This window comes from Nomascus leucogenys, chromosome 12 (genome assembly GCF_006542625.1).
Source record: "Nomascus leucogenys isolate Asia chromosome 12, Asia_NLE_v1, whole genome shotgun sequence".
NCBI classification, from domain to species: Eukaryota; Metazoa; Chordata; class Mammalia; order Primates; family Hylobatidae; genus Nomascus; species Nomascus leucogenys.
Genome location: NC_044392.1, coordinates 6,128,108 through 6,148,583, shown reverse-complemented (window position 1 = coordinate 6,148,583; position 20,476 = coordinate 6,128,108). Strand labels below are relative to the sequence as shown.

The window sequence follows — 20,476 nt, the reverse complement described above, 5'->3', positions numbered from 1 at the left end:
GAGGGAGGGAGGGAGGGAGGGAAGGAGGAAGGAAAGGAGGGAGGGAGGGAGGGAGAGAGGGAGGGAACGGGAATGGAGGCAAGAAAGAAAGGTCACATACCAGCGGTGTGACTTTGGACCTCTTACTTAACCCCTCTGAGGCTCAGTCTTCATCTGTAAAATGAATTTGTTATTTTAAACAAAGATCCTATCGCAGTGGGTGTGGAGAGGATGAGGAAGAGGTGAAGTGATGCCTGTAAGGTAGTGAGTATATTGTCTGCAACATAAAAACATGTAATAAATACTAGGGGTCATTATGGGGATCGTTGCTGTTGTTTCTGTTCTTGCAATGCATCCCACCCTCCCCTAGACCGGGAGGGAACACGCTGCTATTAGTTTTGGGGAAACCTCTGTGTTACAAAATGGCTCGCAGCCAGGTCAAGAAAAAGGCCCAGTCCCAGGCTGGGGATGGCAGCTTCCCTCTGGCCCCAGGGTTCCAGCTGCCTTCCAAGTCCAGTGACTGGGCCCCACAGCCTCTGCAGCTGGGAGGCTCTTTCCCACCGCAGCCCTACGTGGCAGCAGAAAAAAGCCTCCATCCACAGCGTGCTGGATAACTCCTGCCCACTCTGGGATGCAGGAGGAGCAGGCCCAGCCTGTGCTGCTTCCCTGGGGCGCCGAGGGGGCTCGCAGGTGACAGAGCCACACTCTCACCCTCTGGGGGCCTCAGCATCCCCCTCTGCCTTCCTCCCTTCGCGTTTCTAGCACCACTTTCAGCTAGCTTTTTTGGAGGCTGCTGCTTCTCCTCCTGCTCCCCCCCTCCCCTTATCCCTCCCTTCCACTGGCCTTGGATCTGCTCCCTCCTGGGAGCCACACCTCTACCTTTCTGCTTCTTCTGTTTCTCTGCCAAGCCACTTGCAGGCTGCCTGCAGGACAATCCAGGCAGAATTAGCATCCAGGCACTCCCCTTGCCTGTCCCCAAACCAGCCTTGGGCAATGCCGTTTTAGCCCTGCGTCCTTTGCCTCAAGTTCAGGTCCTTTTCCGTTTGTCTATCAGCGCACCGGAATTTTCTTCCTTAGAGAACAGCTAGGCCTTTTGGTTCCTTGGGGCAACCAAACCAGTTGCGGAAGCTGAGAGGCAGGCGATGGGGAGGGGTGTGCGTCCCCAAGGAAGGGGCTCCCCCAGCTATATCCGGGAGGCCGCGCCCTCTGCTGCCCTCTCCTGCACTTCCTCTTTACTGGTGCCCACTGGAGCCCTTACTTTTTATCAAGAGGTGGCAGCTGCTGCTTCCCTAGCTTTGGTCTGCGTGTCCTTCCCTCTGATCCCTCGGGCAACATTTTCCAGTGGCTGCTTGGGAAATCAGCCTCTCCTGCTCCAGGGCGAGGGAGGCCCAACTTTGGCAGAGACAGACACTCAGTAACCCCCGTTTGTTTGCTGGATCTTCGAGGATGAAGATGTCCTCAGGACGGGCGCACCCCTCTGTGTCCTTTTGTGAGGAGCCCCGGGAGTCTCTCCTCCCCCCACAGCCACAGTGGCCTCCACCTCAGGTGGGAGGGCGTCCCTTCCTAATTGGCAGGATTGGCCACACTGCGATATTCACATCCCCACACAATGCCACGGGCCCCTGTACCCAGACAGGGAGGGAAAAAAGAGGGAAATTAACAGGCAGGTGAGAGCTCGGCTCATAGTATATTTGTAAGAAAATTAAAGATTTGCTCTTCAGATGTTGGGGACCATGCTCTTACCAGACAGCTGGCAAATGGGAAAGACTGGAAATGATAGAATGGATCAAATTATTTAAATGAGAAAAATAAATTCACACACAGCCTAGCCGCTGCCCGGTGACAGATCCGTTTATTTATCTACTGCATCGGCACCGCTTTGTCTCTGTCAAAAAGGTCATTAAACTCACCTAACTGCGTAATTCGCAGCCTCCTGCTCCAGCCTCGCTCCACAGCCCTTCCCTTCCCTCGACACCCAGTGCCACTTGAAAAAAAAATTATTATTGCTAATAAACAACGTTGTTTTTCTTTTTAACCCCTTTAGCTTGCTCCCCCACGGATCCTACTCCATCCCACGACAAATTACAGTTTCTCTTTATTCTTTCTCAGGAGAATGAGGGAGGGGGCACCAGCCCCTCCTGCACAGTTACGGGAGAGGGCTGAGAGGGAGCGGGCCCGGCGCACACGCCCCCCTACATCTAAGGCGTGAGCCGTCTTTCTCCTCCGCAGCCCCAGGACCTGTGCGCGGTCAAGCCCAGCTTCCCACAGCAGGGGGTCTGCCTTGGGCTCTCCCACCTCTACCAACTCCCGCAGCTCCCCTGGCCCAGCGTAGACAATTCTCTTTGAATTCTGCCTCTCAGAACCCCCAGCCCCAACTCTGCTGCCAGGAGGAATGGGGTTGGGGAGGGAAGCCGGTTCCCGGGTCAGTCTCCCGCCGCCACCGCCGTCCAGCCAGCGCCCACCGCGTGGGAGCCGCGAGGCCAGACTCCGCAGACGGCGGGCTCCCGGTCTCGCTGCTCCCGGCGGGCGCGTCTCTTCCAGCTGGTCCGGCCGCTGGGCTGCCGCCGTCTCCCAGCTCGCGGTGCCAGCTCTCGCGCTCCACGCCTGGCTCCCAGGCTCCGTGCCCTCGCAGTAGAAGGGACTGGGGCCGGCGGGGCGGGTGGGGACGTCTGGGAAGCGAGGAGAGTCCTCGTTCTCCGGGCGTCCCCCTACACTGGGGCCAGGGTCCCCTTCCCCGCCCCCCGCGCAGGTGTGAGCGCGCGAGTGTGCGCCTCGGCGGGTGTGAGTGTGAAGTGTGTGTGCGCGGGGGAGTGCGCGGAGGGAGCGCGGGCGGCGGGCGGCGCGGGAGGCGGGAGGCAGGGCGCAGGGGAGGGGGCTGGGAGGGAGAGTGTGCGCGCGTGCAACTCCACTCCGGGGCTTTGTGCGAGCCCGGGCGATAGCATCGGCGGCGGCTGGAGGAGGAGCGGCCGGAGACGCGTGCAGCCCGCCCGCCAGCGCCCGGCAGCCGGGGCAGGTGGGAGCCCGCGCGGGAGCCGAGCCGACGCGAGTCGGAGCCGGAGCCGGAGCCGAGTCCGAGCGGAGCCCGGGCGGAGCCCAGGAGCCTAGCTCGCGGGCAGCCCGTGGGCGGCAGCCAGGCGGGGCGGGCGCCGGCGGGGCGGCCCCCCAGTAAGATGTGCGCGGCGCCGCGGGGCGCCCCCCACTCGCAGCGGCGCTCGGGAGCCGGGCGGCTGGGCCAGGCGGCGCCTTCGGGGCTGCTGCGCGCCCGCGCCTAGAGCTGCCGCCCCAGGGAGCCCGCCACGGCCGCGCCCCGGGCACGCTCGGCGGCGCCCAACGATGACCGCTCCCTGGCGGCGCCTCCGGAGTCTGGTTTGGGAATACTGGGCCGGGCTCCTCGTGTGCGCCTTCTGGATCCCGGACTCGCGCGGGATGCCCCACGTCATCCGGATCGGTAAGGGCTCCCAGGAGCCGGGGGTCTCCGTGCGCCCGGGCGGGGGCGGGAATGGGGGGGCCTCCGAACGCGTTCCGGAGAGATTTTCCTAACCTCTCTCCGAGCTGCTGAGCCGGTCGGTGACCACCAGGAGCTCGTCCCTGTGAGGACAAAGTTACAGAGTCGGGGTCACGGGCCTTACTTATTGGGGAGGAGGCCGCCGGGCCGCAGTGGGCGAGGGGCCCTTGGCGCGCCCCTGGGAGGTCAGACCTGGCAGAGTGTGGCGAAGGTTTCCAGTGCGATCCCGAGTCGCGGGCGCATTTCGCGGTGACTGCCAGCATGAACCGCAGCCGACCGAGTTCTGCGATCGGGCTTCTCCGCAGAGTGGGGACCCCGGGGAAGGCGCCAACTTCTCTCCTCTGCCCACCTCACTTCCCGCGGGCCCCTCGTCCCCACCTCTGGCATAGCTCGAGCGGCCGCAGCGATGTCGCAGGGCACAGATTCGCATGACGAGGGCAGCCGGTCTTCTCTCCTGGTGGTCGCCCTTGGCCTCGGTGGTACCGGTTCAGCCCCGTGCCATGGGGCGGGGGTGGGGGGAGCAGGCCCCCGCTGCCCGCTGCAGTTGGTCCCTCGGGGCCAAGGCCTCTCTCCCGCCCGGGGCAGCGCAGGTAGAGGGAAGGGACGATGGAGGCCGCCCAGCGCGGCCCGAGCAGGCGGCCCAGGACGCCAGCGGTTTTTAAAGTTAGCCCAAATTCCTCCGCAGCTGGCGGGGCTGCGCGCGGCTTTCCGAGGCTCCGGCTTCTCCGCGTCTCTTCTCGCCCGGAGACTCTTACTCCGGGCTTTAACTTTGTTGTGACCGCCCAAGGCACCCTGCAGGCCTGAGCGCCGCGCGTGTCCCGGGCCAGCGACCGGCAGGGCTGGGCCTGGCCGGGCTAAGACGGAGCCGCCATCACCGCGGGCCCTGCGTCCGCCGCCAGGCCGGACACCTGGGCCGCCTGGGTTCACTCGGCGCCAGCACCAGCGCCTGGCACCAGGAGAGCCGGACTCCGCCGAGCCAGGGCCACCTTCCTCCTCTACAGTTCTTCTTCAGGGCGGACCTTGGGCTGCCAGCGGCGTGAAAGAGGTGCCGGAACCGGTGTCGGGCTTGGTTTCCGTACTTGAGATTTTCCTAGGAGGCGGTCAGAAACCTAGCGGGTGGGTCTCCTCCTGGGTGGCCGCCCGGGAGCCAGACTCTCTTGAATACCATCTGGATGGGGCAGAGCACAGTCCTCAGCTCTGCCCACGCTGAGATCTTTCGGTCCATGCCCAGGACCCTGGCAGGCAAACACCAGCACCGGAGGCAGAGGAGGCCAGGCACGGGAGGGGAATTTGGGGACAGCCCTTATGGTCAGGCTTAACCCTTTGCAGCCCAGGCTGGTTGCTCCTGACAACCGAAATGTCTTCTATCTCTGTGCCTTTGCCTGCCCCAAGCCCAGCTTGGCACCATTCCAGGGGCAGGAACCCCCCCCCTCCCCCCCAGTAATGGACCAGCACTTCCTTTATTCCCTGTCTCCTCCCCTCTGCTTTTTTGGGGGCCTGCGTCGTAGGGTGTCCTTGGGGAAAAAAGTGGGGGGACTGAGAGGGTGCTATTTGCCCATCGCACGGATTGCAGTTCCCTCTTCCTTGGTCCTTCCTCCACAGGGGTGGGATGGGTGTGCTCCCAGCCCAGCCTCAGGGATGGAAGTCTTTGGAGGCCCAGAAAGACAGGCTACCGAAAGGGCAGCCTCAGAGGGATAAGCTGGGAAGGCGCAGGATGATGTATCCTTACTGTGTAATTGAATGGGTTAGGGAGTTCCTCCCAGCCCTTAGGAAGAGCATCCCCAAGCCTGCCCGCCCTTTCTTGGGTTCAGCATGTAATAATGCAATTAAAGGATGGCAGAGCCCTCCTCTCTTCTCATCTTCTTCGTATTAAGCCCCAGGATTAATTAGCGTGTCAGCCCAGGTCATTTATATCCAAGAGCCCTGCCCCATTTGATTCTCAGCCCATGGACTGGGGTGTTGTGCCTGCGCCAAACGTGACCGCCAGAGCTGTGCCAGTTTGGGCGGAGGATGGGAGGACTCTGAGGCCTCTGGGCTTCTCTGGAGCTTCCTGGGGAGCTGAGTTTCTGTCCTTCTGAGCCCCTGCTTGAATCCCAGCTGGAGCCAGGGAGCTACAGTGGACATGGACAGAAAGAGAGAGAGAGAGAGAATCTCATGCTAAAATCCAAACACATCACCTTGGCTGGGCCCGGTGCCATCTCCCTTTTCCCATCCCCCCCATCGCTGGGATCTCAGGGTTCTGGCTGGGGCTATAGGAATTGAGGCCCTCTGGAGTGTGCTAGGTGCTTCTGGTTCTCAAGACTGGCACCTGAGCCGGCTGAGCTTGGAGCGGAATGCTTCTCCAGCAGCCAGGCATCGCCGAGCACCAGCCTGGAGAGGGCTTTCTTGCAGGTGCGAGAGGGGCTCTCTGGGCTGAGGAGCATCGTACCCGCCCCCTCTCTTTGTGCCTCTTTTGGGGGCTGAAATTTCCTCTTAGACAAGGAGATGGATAGCTCAGCAGTGTGACAGAGTGTTCAAACAATCTGTCTTGAATAGATGAATTGCATTGCTCTGTCTTTTTGTAATTGTGTCTATCAGAAGGAGAGGTCAAGGCATTGATTGCTTGGATGGTTTGCAAGTAACAAAAGAGAGTGAGGGAGAGAGCAAGGGAGAGAGAATAATTGGATTGTAGTCTGCGGGAAAAAATGATCATTGATTATTTTATGTGAATATGTGGAAGATGTATTCTGTGTATGATTATCAAATGTTGTTCATTGAAGGTTTTCAAGGCATATTGTTTGGCATTTTATTATTATTATCATCGTTGTTATTGTTTGGATGAATCCCAGTCTTAACTTGTGGAAGGCAGTTTAATGCATAGATTCTCTCAGCCAAACGGGCTTCAGTGACCTCCCGTGGGGACCTGAATTTCCAGGTTGCCTGACCCCAAAGCTGTAGTGGAGGGGCTGCTGGACTTGGAGCCAGGAGGTCTGGGTTTTCTGCTGCATCCGCCACCAATTTGTTGGGCCATTTTCATCAAATCACACCTCTCTCTGTCACCCCAGGCCTCAGTTTCTCCATCTGTAAATGATTTGGCTGGCCTTAATGGTTCGTATGTTCTGTGGTTTCAAAGTTCCCTTTAGTGCAGGCTGGCGGGCACTGTTATGCCATTGTAGGTCTCATGGTGAGTTCTCCCCTCATGTTACGGGCATATGTAGGATTGAGGGCCAGCCTGGAATTTGAAAAGGGAACTAGACGGTGGTGGCAGCAGCTGGGGAAGCCTGGCCAGCTCTTCTGTGTGTTGAGGAGTTCAAGTGGATGGTGGCAATCTCCAGCCAGCCAGTGGGGAGGTTTGAAGCCAAATGACTGCAGAGACATAAAGCAGGTGTGTAGGGGGGGGCGGGGAAAAGGAAAGGTTGGCCCAGCTCTGGACTCTGAGCATCTACAGATAGAGCAGAACTGAGCTGCAAGGTCCTGAGTTTCCTGAATGTACAGGGGCCCAGCAGGCAACAGCAGCCGATCCCTGGGGAGAGACGCCGCCTCCCTCAGAGTTCCCAAACCGGCCTCATCTGTAACTCCTATGACCGGTTCACCCAAATTATCCTAAACATTCATCTCTTGAGTTTGGGAGCCGCTGTGTGTAAAACAATGAGAAATTTCTCGCAGTGACTGGTGATGCGCTGAAACATCGCTGCCTTGTAGGAGCAGACAGCAGCTGAATGAAGATCAATAGGGTTTTCCCCCCTGGAAGTAAATAGCTTCAGACAAGACCTGGGAGTGGCCCGCAGGGCCTTAGAGAGCATTAACTTGAGGAATTTCTACCTCCACTTTTCAGCCCAGCTGCTGCTGTCAGCCCCGGCTTTCCTCCTTCTCAACTGAAGTTTAATTTTTTTCCTGATGCCTGCCTCGCACTGCGCTACACAGTCTTTTGACGTCAGAATGACCTAGGGTCTTTAGAGGTGGTTTATGCAAGGTGAGCCAGGCACCCTGGCCTCACTAGGCTCTTCCAAGGTCACCTGCATCGTCCTGTAGCCGGCAGGATGGCTGACCTCAGAAGTCCAGCTCGTGCGCTGTTTTGAAAGGGCTTTGCGGGTGGCTCTTTATCCCCGACCCCTCCAGAAATGCAAGCTGCCTCCGACCCCTCCAGAAATGCAAGCTGCCTAGTGGCTTTTAGGATCCTTTGTGGGGCCTGTAAGCCTTCCTGAATCCCCACGTTCCCGCAGGCACTCTGTGCCTGCCCCAGGAAACAGTCCCCTCCATGGGGGAGGAAGCACAGATGCCCCCGTGGGCTGTGGAACTACCCCTCCTCTTGAGAGAAGTATAAGGCCATATGCAGGACAGACTGCAGGCCTGCTTGGTGAAGAGGGTTCTTTTAGCAGGAGACCTGTTGGAGCTCAGTGACTGGGACTGTGTTTCTGGTCTGCTGAGGTGGCGCCTCCTCTACTTGCCACAGCAGCTGCCCCTGTTTCTTCTTCGCAGCTGCAGTCTGGCTTGCCTTGCTTGCTCGGGACCTTCCAGAGGGAACTGAAAGAGCAGATGCTTCACTCCACTGGGCAGCACGGAGAGGAACTGGGAGGCTCTGCACACCCCACCTGGCAACAGAGAGGACCGATGTTGCAGGAGCAGGGCCCTCGTTGAGGCTAGCACCCAGCAGGCACTCGCTTATCCTCCAGAGGCCAGTGTGGTAGGGCTGCAGCTCTGGGAAGACAGATGCACTAAGGGCCTTCCTGGTATGGAAATGGAGCTGATGCGGATGGGGCTGGCGCCTTGGCTGTGGGCTTGATTCCTGGAGTCGCTCTTCTCCCAGGTGCTGATTCTCCAGCAGCAGCACCAGAGGGCAGTGTGCCTGTGCTGAGACGGCCACCGCAGTGTCTTCTGCCCGGGGCCCCCACCTGGGACTGGAGCAAAATCAAAATAATGAAACAACAATGACAACGACAATACGATGGCCCCAATTTATTGTGCAATTATTAGCCACTAAGCACTGTGCCAAATGCTTTTCAAACAATGACTCATAGTGTGGGTAAATAGTAAGTGCTCAATAAATGGAGCCGTAGGGCTTTTCTCTTCATCTTAGGTAGCCTTCACAACTTACAGGCGTTATCCCATTTTACAGGTGAGGGAACTAAGCTTGGTGGAGTCACTTGCCCAAGATCACACACAGCCAGTGAGCGGTAGAAGTGGGCTAAGAAGTATGGTGTGCCTGCCTCTGGATCCCGTGCTTTTAGCTGGCTGTGCCATCTGGAGATGGCAAGAAACAGTTTTTAAAGGGGCTGAACGTGGTGCCCCTACCCCCACTCTCCGTTCTGGTTGCTGAGTGAGGTCTCACTGGCTGGGCTGCGTTGGTCCTGCTCTGGGAGGATGACCATCTGGGCTCTACCACGCTGAATTCCACCAGTGTTAGTTTTCAGTGTCAGACTGGCCTTGCTGATGAGCTGTGTGGCAGATTTGCCTCCTCCAGGGCACAGGTGTGGATGGTCTTTCCCAGCCTTCCTACCAACACATATCCTTCCAAGTACTACATCCCACATTATCCTGGCTTCTGGACTCTGCTTGAGGCTTTAATCTAAGCCCTAAATAATGGACGGATTCACCCTTGGGTGAGGCCAGTTCACCTACAGGGATCCCGCTGTTCTGGGGTCTCTAGTCTACATGTCCCCATTGGAACCACCAGGCTGTCCTCAAAGACATTGTCAAAGCCTTGAGGAAACCCAAGGGCCTCGTGTCTGTGTCTCCTTCACCTCCATCCTCCTCACCCAGTGACCTGGAAAGAGTAGGTGTTTGGAGAATTAGCTGTCTTTGTTATTCCTTCCCTCCATCACTTCCCTTTTTCCTTCCTCAGTCCTGTTCCTTCTTGCCAACATCCCTTCAAGGCTAATAGGTTTTTATGGTCGTTCTATTTTTAAGCAAGAGTCACATCCTGACCTTCTAAATTGGGCCTGCTGCCTCTGGGTCCTGGAATATGTGTTGCTGTGTCACAGACACCGTGGGTTGGGCATGGGGACCTGGATGCAAGAGTCTTCCTAATCCACCATTCTGTCTACAAGAGCAAAGGCAAACCCAGACTTACCCTTCTCTGTCTGTGGTATTCCTTCTCCCAGGGGGCCAGGGGAGCCTGGGATAATGGTGGCTGCCAGGGACTGAGCTGTTCTGGAAGTGAGGGGAAGCTGCACTGCCCAAAGTCACTACAAAGGTGACAGATTTGAGACAGGCATGGTCAGAAGGGTTACGTTACTTTCCAGGGCCTCCATTTCCCCATCTGTAAAATGGGGATGATACTGCCCATTGGGTTAAATAGGCGTGATGTCTTTTCAAAAAAGCTCACATGCTGTCCACAGTTGAGCGTTTCTTTTTGCCCTTGGAGGAGTCTGTGCACAGGGCTGGGCATAGGGTGATGCTAGGGAGACCTCCAGGGAGCCAACTCTAAGGAGGCCCTCAAATGAGGACCCTTTGCTTGCATGACTGACCATGAGAGGGGGCGCCTCCTTAAATCCTGGCCCTGGCCCAGCATCTGAATTTGCTTCTGGAGTATGCTTTTCCTCCCCCTTATCTTTGTGCTCCAGAGACAAATCCTAACTGAGCATGATTTGGAGAGATGAGACCAAATTGAGGGCCGGGGGACTGGGTTTGAGGACAACGGTTTGTTCAGATTTTCTTTTGTTTCTCATAGCCACGTTTCATAGCAGCCATGCCCCTAGAGCCATCTGCCCTTCCTTCTTTTGTTTTATTTCCTTTGGAAATCACCTCCAGGGTCCACACTGCCTCTCCCTAGTCACAGCTCAGCTGCCCAGGTCCTTCTCCTTGCTTCCTTTGACCTTTATGCCTTGTTTACTAATAGTATTGACCTTGGCCATGGTTTTCTGGGGGTGAGTCGGTGCCTAGGCTTTCTCTAATGCATGTGCATCGTGCCTCCCCCACTAGACAAGGAGCTACCCAAGGGTGTCTCAGGCCATCTCTCCCCTATCACTTCCAAGAAGCAGAATGATTTTTTTTGGAATCAATAATATATTTCATTGATTCTAAGATGGGATTTTTTTTTCACATTTTCATATCTCTGACATCAGCTCGTGTCTCACATGTCATGTCTAAGTTTACTTGCAGAATTTTTTCTTTCTTGGCACTCCAAGAAAGAATGGCATGTCTTGGGTCTGATGAAATGTGGTGGATCTATTTTTGAACATGAGTCCAATGTGTACTTGCTGTGTGACCTTGGGGAAGTCACCACACCTCTGAGCTTCCATTTCCTCATCTATAAAACAGAAGTATTAACGTTAGGTTGAACCATGTGCAGCTATTGTTGACCTATAAAAATCTTGTGGTTGACCCTTACAGTATTGTCTGCATAGGGTTATTGTGAGGACTAAAGGAGATAAAGTATGTAAAGCTCTTTGCATAGTGCCTGATGCTTAATGAATTTTAGGAGAAAAAAGAGGGTTCCCCAAGGTGGGGCCACATCTCCACCGACTCTCAGCTCTGAGGCTGTCTGCATCTCATGTGCCCTTGGCTTTGTGCTAACCCCTAGTGCCCCATACTCGATGCAGCCTCATACATGGCATATGCCCATTGCTCACATACCCATGGGCCCTGCACTGGAGTTGGTGGGCCTAGCAGTCTGTACCAATTATTCACTGTGCTAGGGAGCAACGGAGGTACCCTTTCTTGGAGGCTCATAATGTCAGCTCCCAGACACCACCTGGCCCATTATTTATGGGGTGCTTGTTCTTCCCTGATTTTGCAGCATTTTGATTAAAATGCATTTTGCATATGTTCAGAGCTGGGAAGACCCTGGTTATGGGATGTTCTTAAGGGGCTGGTCCAGAGAGTCTTGATCAGCCCTTCTCAGATGGGGAGTACAATCTTGCCTCCTGGGCAGGCCACTGGAGACTAGAGAGGGTCTGAGGCTAGAGGCCCTAGGGGATAGACACTTTAGCTGTCCTAGGAGACAGCAGGTAATGAGGACAGAGGCAAAAGGCAGGGAGGAGAGAGTCCCCATGGTGATCATACAGATCGGAGATAATGAAATGGAGTGAGATACTGGGGGAGTGGTGGTTTCAACTCCAAATGCTTTGGTGCCATGCTGAATGGTAGTTAAGGATAGCAGAGGGGGGAAAAGCAGCAAGAAGGAACTAAGATTCTGGTTTGTATTAAGAGGCTTCCAATCCATAGGAGACAATTAAGTCTTACACTATTAAAGGGACTGATGCAGACAGGCTGCCCATGGAAGGGGGTTTATGGAGTTCTCAGAACAACTGCAGGGATGAGCTCTTTAAATATGGGAATGAGGGAGACTTCTGCAAAGCCTTTCTGCATCTGCTTTGCAGAACTAAATATGCTATTCCAAAAAGCTGCCCAATTGGGCGGAAAAACAGGAGCGGGGAGCCAAGGACTTTCCAGGGCTCCAGGCATCACATTTCCTGTCTATGGTGAAGAATCAAATAATCTAGGTTGAAAAGAACCCCGGGGGTCATTCTAGGCCTCTGGTTCTCAAATATTAGCATGGGCCAGAATCACCCAAAGCACTCGTCAAGATGCAGATTGCTGGGCCCCATCCGCAGAGCTTCTGATTCCGTGGGTGTGGGGTGAGGCCTGAGTGTTTGCCTTTTTAACAGTTTCCCAGATCATGATGATGCCACTCATCTGGGAGCCACACTTTGAGAACTGCTGTTCTAGGTCAGTGGAGGACCCCACTACATACAGGTGGATAGCCAGTCTCTGATTGAATGCCGCCTGTAATGGGAAGCTCACCAATTTTAGGCCCCACCCATTCTTTACTGCAGATGTTTTGCCCAGGCTAATCTTTGTTGCAAATTTTCCTCTAGAAAGCTAACGTGTGTCTCCCTGCACATATATATTATATATAGGGCAATATAACTGGGGTCTGAGTGTGGGTTTGAAATTCCTCTGTCTGAGTTTCAACTCTTGATCCCTTCCCTCCTGGCTGTGTGACTTTGGGTAAGTCACTTACTTTCTCTAAGTCTAGATTTCCTTACCTGTAAAATGAGGATAATAGCAGATTTCACCTCATGAGATTATTGTGAGAATTAACATGCCTGGTGAAAACGAAGCTCTCAGTGCATTTAGCTCTCAATCTAATCTTGAGGATAGGCTCATAGATTCTAACAGCCTGAGATTGAAGGCTGCCTCCCTCACTTCCCACCTGTGTAATCTTGAGCAAACTCTTTTTTTTTTTTTTTTTTTTGAGACGGAGTCTTGCTCTGTTGCCCAGGCTGGAGTGCAGTGGCACAATCTCACCTCACTGCAACCTCCACCTCCCGGGTTCAAGCAATTCTCCTGCCTCAGCTTCCTGAGGAGCTGGCACTACAGGTGCCCGCCACCATGCCCGGCTAATTTTTCTATTTTTAGTAGAGATGGGGTTTCACCATATTGGCCAGGCTGGTCGAACTCCTGACCTTGTCATCTGCCCACTTCAGCCTCCCAAGAGCAAAGTATTTAATATCTCAAAATAATAATAATAATAATAATAATAATAATAGTTGTACCTGCCTCACAGGGTTTTTGTAAAGATTGAGTGAGTTAATGCATATGAAGTGCTTAGAACACAGCCATGGTAAGCACTCAATAAATGTTGTCTGTTACTCCTACTATCATGATCACCGTGCCCACTGACTCTGGCTTGAGTTTGTTCCCTGTCCTACACTAGAGCTCTGCAGAAACACAAAGGCATTTATTTCTTCAGACTGAAGAGGCTTAATTCCTCCAGCATGGTGTCAAGAGATGACCACAGTGCTCCTTATTTATTGAAACCAGTAAGATCACCACCTCCTCAGATCTCAGCTTTGGTGTCTAGTTATACAACCCCAGATCGTTTCAAGCTTTTTAGCCGCCATTTCAGACTGTTGATTTATCCTAAGCTGGTGTTCTCATGAGATCATGAGGTCTTTTCCACAAGTATTGCTGCTGATCTATAACTTTTCTCATCCTCCCTTTGGTAGTTGATCTTTTGAGCCTAAAGGCAGAACCTATCATTTATCTCCCAGTAAGTTCTATCATTGAACCTTCAGGCAGTTATTCTTACTCATTGTTTCTGGACCACCAGAGCCTATTACCATGTCTCCATGCTTGGAAAGCAGGTATGGATTACAGCCTCTTCTTCTAACCCCTGCCTCCCTCCTGGGGTCTGTGGTAGAGAGGTTAAATGGTTATTAGCCTATAGTATGGTTGGGGTTGGGAATCACTGTTCTGAATAGTGAAGCTTTTGGGGATTCCCATTCTGATGTCTGGCATGCTTTATGCCATCTGAGCCTGGGATAAACATATCCTCCCTCCCTTCAGCCAGGTCTGCCATAAACACATTAAGCAGGAAATAAGCAATGTCAGAGTCTGATGGTTTTATTCAGATGGTCTTGGATCCACTATCCTACACTTCAACGAGCTTCAGAATTCCCCTAGCTTCCTTATGCCCTCAGGCCCTTTATGATCTGCCATGGTTGGCATTTCTGGACTCATGGACTGTCCCTCCTTGCTTCACCCTCTCTGATCCACTGCCTTGAACACGGACTTAGATAAGTCCCCAGAAGGCACTGTGCTGTCCCCCACACTCTGGGACTCTGCACTGGATTTCCGTTTTTCTTTTTTCTTTCCTTTTTCTTTGTCTCTTTCTTCTTTTTTTTTTTTTTTTTTTGAGGCAGAGTCTCACTCTGTTGCTTACACTGGAGTGCCGTGGCATGATCTCAGCTCACCACAACCTCTGCCTCCTGGGTTCAAGCAATTCTCCTGCCTTAGCCTCCCAAGTAGCTGGGACTACAGGTGCATGCCACCACGCCTGGGTAATTTTTGTATTTTTAGGAGAGATGGGGTTTCACCATGTTGGCCAGGCTGGTATCGAACTCCTGACCTCGTGATCCGCCCACCATGGCCTCCCAAAGTGCTGGGATTACAGGCGTGAGCCACTGCGCCCAGCCTGCACTCCATTTCTTTCTGGCCAACTTCTACTCATACTAAGGTTTCAATGAACATGTCTTTTCCTCCAGGAAGCGTTTCTCAACCTCCATCCCCTTCTGAGTCCCACAGCACCCTCTACTTTTCCTGTTGTAGCACTTGCTGTATTATAATTCTTAGTTACTTTAGAGATAAGTGCTGTACCGGCATGGGCCATAGCCAAGTTGTTCACCACTTTATCCAGTGCTTCTAGCACAGTGCGGGACTTCTAGTAGATAATTAATAAATATTTGTTGAATAAATGAATGCAATGGTGAATATGGTCGTTTGAATATAAGTCCACCTGACTGCCCTGGCGTGCAGCTCAACACTCAATCCTCATTTTGTCAATGAGGATTTTGTGAAGGATGTTCTTAGATTCTTCCACGAAGTCAAAGTGCTCATGGTGTCTATAGTGGTCTTCTGACACACCAGTTCTGCAACTTTTTCTGTGCCAGGACCTTTTAGATTTAGTCTTTTGGGCAGAGCTGGAATATTTGTGGGAGTGAGCCCTTCTTTCTCAAGCTTAGGATTGGACTTTACATTCATTGTCTTGTTCCTATCATGATGAATTTCTTGAGAGAGACAAACTGTCTTCTTAAAGAAGAGACTGGAGGAGAAATCACAGTCCTCTTTCCTTTTCTGACCTCACTCTTCTCTCCTTCCCACTTGCCCCTCAGTATCTCATCTGCTCTTTCTGGGAGCTGAACCAAGGAAGAGAACTTCTGCTGTGCTGTCGTTAATAGGCTGGGCACTCAGGACAGCTGTCAGGCAGAACTGTGGCTGGGCCATTGCTCTGCTGCCCATCATAGGTCAGGTCTCTCCTTTTTCTGTCTTTACCATATCACTGGCTCCTGCAAGGATATGTAGACAACTGGTCTACATAACAGCTTGGTGTAAAGCAGAGGTGTTGACAGTTAACGTAGGCTGTATAGACAGTCAATGGAGGCCATTTAGCCCTGGGAATATATGCATCCTCCACACCAGGTTCTGGGGAAAGTGCGTGTGTGCACGTGTGTTTGTGTCCTTGTAGGAGATGACCATATGGAAGTTTGCTTCTCTAGCACAGACTTCTCAAATTGGGGCTCAACAGTCTTTCTTTATCCCAAGCCTGATGAGTGAGTAGTGACTTTCCTTTGTATCAGTGGGGAAACTGAGGACTTAAAGGCTGGTCCCAATTCCTGACTGACTGGGCTGATCTGTCTATCGTACCGATGTGTCTGAGAGTGAGGATCGCACAGGTTTGCGATGGAGCTTTGAGCTTTCCCTCCTGAACAGAACAGAACTGAGCTCTCCCCTGAGGCCAGGCCCCCCCCCTTTTCTTGCTTCCCTCCCTGGGGAAACATGATACATCATAAGCAGAAGAAGCCTGTTGCCTACATGACCATTTTTCTTGCCCAGTTTAATAGAGGTGACAGCCGTCTATTTTACTTGTCTGGTAACATTGAATCAGTAAATAAAATATGGGTGAACTCTCAGGTTTAGCTGAATTATGGCTGGTCCATGGGGACTGTGGGCTGGGGGAGAGTTGAGCAGAGAAATTGAATCCTTGTCTTCTTGCAAGAGAAGCAGAGCCTCGCATCTTCCTTCTGGATCCAGGAAATCTTTCAGTGCTTGAGGAAGCCAGGCCAGCAAGGTAATCTCGTTTGGTGGTCTCTGAGCCCATGGAAGAAACAGAACACAAATGGAGGCACCCCAAATGCTAGGGCTACAGGAGCACTACCTGTCCCCATTTTTTTTCTCTCATGGATTGGGATGCTGAAGACAGAAAAGAGAAAATGACTTGTGGCATGTCCCTTGGTGAGCCATGGGAAAAGAAACAGACAAACGTATGGGTCCTCTGACCCTCATCCTATTAAGAAAACCTGATCTACCCTCCTATTCACACACACACACACACACACACACACACACACACACACTTGCGAATTTGAAGTTTTACATTTGCCGTCTTAAGAGAGCAAAAGAGCCTAGACTTTTCCAGTGTGGAAAAACCAACCTCTGAAACACTTTTCCACACTGCGAGAGAAATACGAATTGGATTCGTATGTGTTTAGAAAAAGTCGTAAATAACAGATGCACCGTGTGGTTCAGCAAGAGCCAGGGAGACTGAGGGTCACCCCAACCTCTGTGTTCAGCACCACGGAGAGCAGCCAGGGCCAGGGGTAGCGGGTGGCGCCATCTGCACGCTGGCTCTTCTAGTATGGGTGGTGTGGTTACTGTAAGGTCTTGCTAAACAGGCATTCTTTTTTTCAAATGCTATTCCTTTAGAACTCTGGTAGGCCAGTAAGAACTGTTATTTGTGGTTGTTCAAATAGAATAATGCATGGCAAAAGAAAATCAAGGTAATAGATGGAATTTTTTCCTTTTTTTTCCCCCTTCCACATAAATTGTTCTTAAACCTTTGGTGCCTTGTATGGCTTGTCTGCTAGGGAGCAGCAGCAGATGACAAAATGAGTGAGCATTCCATTGTCAAATATCACACCTGATACCAAGCATCTTGGCTTGGCTTGTCAGCCTCATCTTTCACGTCGCATTTTGTAAGTAAGATTGTGTTCTGTATTTTTATCCTGCTAAATGTGATTTCTTAAAAGTAGTTTGTGTGTTATTATTTCCTGAGTTGTGGAGACCTGCATACCTATAATAGAGCCATATTTTCTGCTAGTAAATAAAATTATTCCTCATTCAGGTGATGGGAATTAAATGTGTCACAGCTTGGTGGCATTCCCCAAACAACCCCAGCGGTTCCAGGTGCTCTACCACCTGGATGTGTCTGGGAAGGCTTGTGGTGGGGGTGGGCATTGACAAAGCCTTTCCCAGACAGAAAAGTCGTGCCAGGAGTGACCTCAGTGTTTCTCAGAGAAATGGTGCACTTTTACCCATCATTGGGATATGGAGAGTTGGCTGGGAACACCTGGACTAGAGCTCAAAGGACCAGAGAAGGTGAAGCGTGTTAGAATGACAGAGTCAGAGGAATTGTTTCACTTGCCTCTGAGGAATTTGCTTCTGAACAAGAAGTGAGGTTTAGGCAAATGGACCCCAAGGATTTAAGAGGTAAGATGGCATCTTGGACGTCACACAGCAAATAGAAAAATCCAGGATGGTCAGGGAGGAAGTGAGCTATGGTAGCTACAAAGTGAGGGCTACTTCAGGGGCTCTGGCTGAAGATATCTCAGTATGAGGAGATTTTGGGCTTTTTGATGCTCCTGCTTGGATTCGCAGAATCAGAAAAATCTGCTTTGGAAATTGTGGTTATTTTTATGCTGTTTGTAATTTTGTGTTTATTTCCTGTCTTTTTCACATGGGTTCTGGGCTGACTCATTGATTCACCAAACATTTATGGAGCACCCACTCTGTGTACTGCAAAGTACATAGGGTCAGGGGATTTGCGGGGGCTCCAGGATGCGGGGGCAATGAAACAGCACTCCTGGGCTTGGTGATATTTGAATGTCCCCATGGTAGGTCCAGTTAGGTGACCTTTAGAAATAGCCATGGTTCCTTGAACATTTCTGTATGTACAGTTTAGACCAGAGCCTTGCACTTGGATCTTCCTCATTCCCTGGAGTCCTGGGGAGGAGTAATGAGGCTCAGAGAGATGAAGAGACAAACTGAAAGTCGCACAGTCGAGTTGGCAGGGAGGCTGCATCTCCATCTCACCCTTCACTCCTGCCATCCTTCCTGCCCTTGCCCCTTCTAAATCAGTTCATCACTTATGTTGTTCTGAGAGTGTTCTTTCATCCCTGAGCTGTCACATTTATCCCCCTCCAGGGTTCACTTTGGCCAGTTCCCTGTCTTTTAGCAGAACTGAACCTTAACTTTTCTAGATGGATGGATGCATGTGTAAGTAGGGGGGTGAAAGGTAAAGGAAGGGGTTAGTATCCAATCTGTAAGTCTCCAAGGGACACAGTCTGTCTCCTCTGGTGAGGAAATTCTTCTTTCTGGCTAACCCAGATCATTCCTGATGCAGTGTAAATCCATCTCGTCCGTGGATTTTCCTGGACATGGCTGTTCTTGGAGGGTGGGAGGGAACATCTAGCTTGGAAGTCAGTCGCTTCAGGAGCTTTACTTTCTGGGGTTGCAGCAAAGAGGTTCTCAGGCAATTAAATTGAAATGGTGTACTTTTGCTCATGGGGGCCTGGGTAGATTTATAATATTTTCTTTTTTAAAAAATTGGAGTTTTTTTTTCATGGAGACAATGATTTATGGAATAATCAATTTCTTTATCTACCTAATACATTGGAGTGATCCATCAATGCAGGCATCAATCTCCCCCTGGGGCTGTGTGATGGCAGACAGCTTTTGAGCCTGACTCATCTGGCAAAAGGTGGCTTTTTCTACAAGTGACTTTGCTACCCGATCCTGGATCTGAGGCCTGCGGTTAAGGAGGGTCAGGGGCTCTTCAGCAAAAATATTAATGCTTTCTCCTTATTAGTCTCTGCTCTGCCAGAGAGAAATGAGGTGCAGTAAGCTCTGTCCCCATTGTACAGTTTATAGAGACAAAGGACCAGAAAGAGTGCTCAGAGACCAGAATTTGGAGGCATGCAGGTGGGAGTGGCCATCTCTAAATCTCTAAGGGTTGCGGTGTATGAGAAGGAGCAGATCTGGTGTTACAGGTCCCAGTAGAATCGGGGCCAGTGAGTGATGGTCCAAGAAGGCAGATTTTGATTCAATACCAGCTATCCATATTCAGTCCTCTTTAAAGATTCAGTAAGATGCCTTGGGGCCTAGTGGGCTTCCTATTATGGGCCAGATTCTAGTGTTACCGAACCAGGCCTGTTTTGCCCACCGTGCAGTATGCCCATCACTGAGATGATGAGTTTTGCACCAGAGAAAGGGTTTATTCATGTGGCAGCCAAGCGAGGAGACAGGAAAACGGGTTTCAAATCCACCTTCCCAAAGATGAGGTTTAGGATTGTTTATGGGATAGAGGAGCAGAGTGGTCTGAGGCATGGGGAAAGGTGATTGGGGGTAAGGAGAAGTGAGGCAATCAGTTTCTGCACAAGCGTAGTCAAGCTTCATGGCCCTTCATAGGACAGTCTGAAAAAAATGGCAGCATCAGCGTGACCTGAGGGTGGAGCTCTTGGCCCGGTGACATCAAAAGAGGACTCATTACCCATCCATCATTTGTGTAGGTCCAGTTGAAGGGTCAGTGGTCTCACTCAGTTTGAACTGGACAGGAGCAGACTCTAAATTACTGAAAAACAACGTAGGCAACCGTTAACATTGTGATCCATACGTCAGAGGTGTTATCTCTGGTGAGGTTGGAGAGAGTCTTTTTAAAAAAAACAGCTAAAAGCAAGCAAAGCTGGCTAAGGTTTGACAAGCCTATTCAGGTTTGCCCTCAGCTTCTCAAGCACAGATTGGCTAGGGGTGTTATCAAGGGGCCCTGGATTCCTTTCACTGTGAAATTCTAGGCACGCCCAACTGTGCGGCAAGAGATGCCATAAAAATCCAGGTTTTCCAAGCTCCCTGAAAAGGCCAGTACCTGCCCCTGGCTATGCAAACTCCAGGAAGGTCAAGCCTGGTAGTGGTTGTGAAGAATACTCTTAAGCTTCTTGTTTATGGTTTTTAGAAATCTTTTTAAAGAAAACAGCTCAACGCCTTTTTTTCTTTTCTTTTCTTTCTTTTTTTTTAAAGAGACAGGGTCTCCCTGTGTTGCTCAGGCTGGTCTCAAACTCCTGGGCTCAAGTTATCCTCCTGCCTCGGCCTCCCAGAGTGCTGGAATTATAGGTGTGAGCCACCACGCCCAGCCTAGCTCAACACCTTTCTTTTTTCCCTATTTTTTTTTTTTTTTTTTTTTTTTGAGACAAAGTCTGACTCTGTCCCAGGCTGGAATGCAGTGGTGCAATCTCGGCTCGCTGCAACACCCACCTCTAGGTTCAAGCGATCCTCCCCTCTCGGCTGTCCCAAGTAGCTGGGGCTACAGGTGTGTGCCATCATACCCAGCTAATTTTTGTACTTTTATTAGAGACAGGGTTTCACCATGTTGGCTAGGCTGGTCTTAAACTCCTGACCTCAGGTGATCCACCCGCCTCGGTCTCCCAAAGTGCTGGGATTACAGGCTTGATACACCGT

The 20,476-nt window shown here is 51.9% G+C and overlaps 1 protein-coding gene across 1 annotated transcript in view; it reads left to right on the top strand.

Annotated features, from left to right (window-relative positions):
• Positions 1–2,992: 2,992 nt before the first annotated feature.
• The window catches only part of GRIK3 (glutamate ionotropic receptor kainate type subunit 3), a 239,646-nt gene continuing 222,162 nt past the window's right edge, over positions 2,993–20,476 (top strand). Inside the window, exon 1 of the mRNA XM_030823450.1 lies at positions 2,993–3,427. Coding sequence (XP_030679310.1) covers positions 3,313–3,427 — 115 coding nt within the window. The 5' untranslated portion in view covers positions 2,993–3,312. The remainder of the gene's footprint in view (positions 3,428–20,476) is intronic.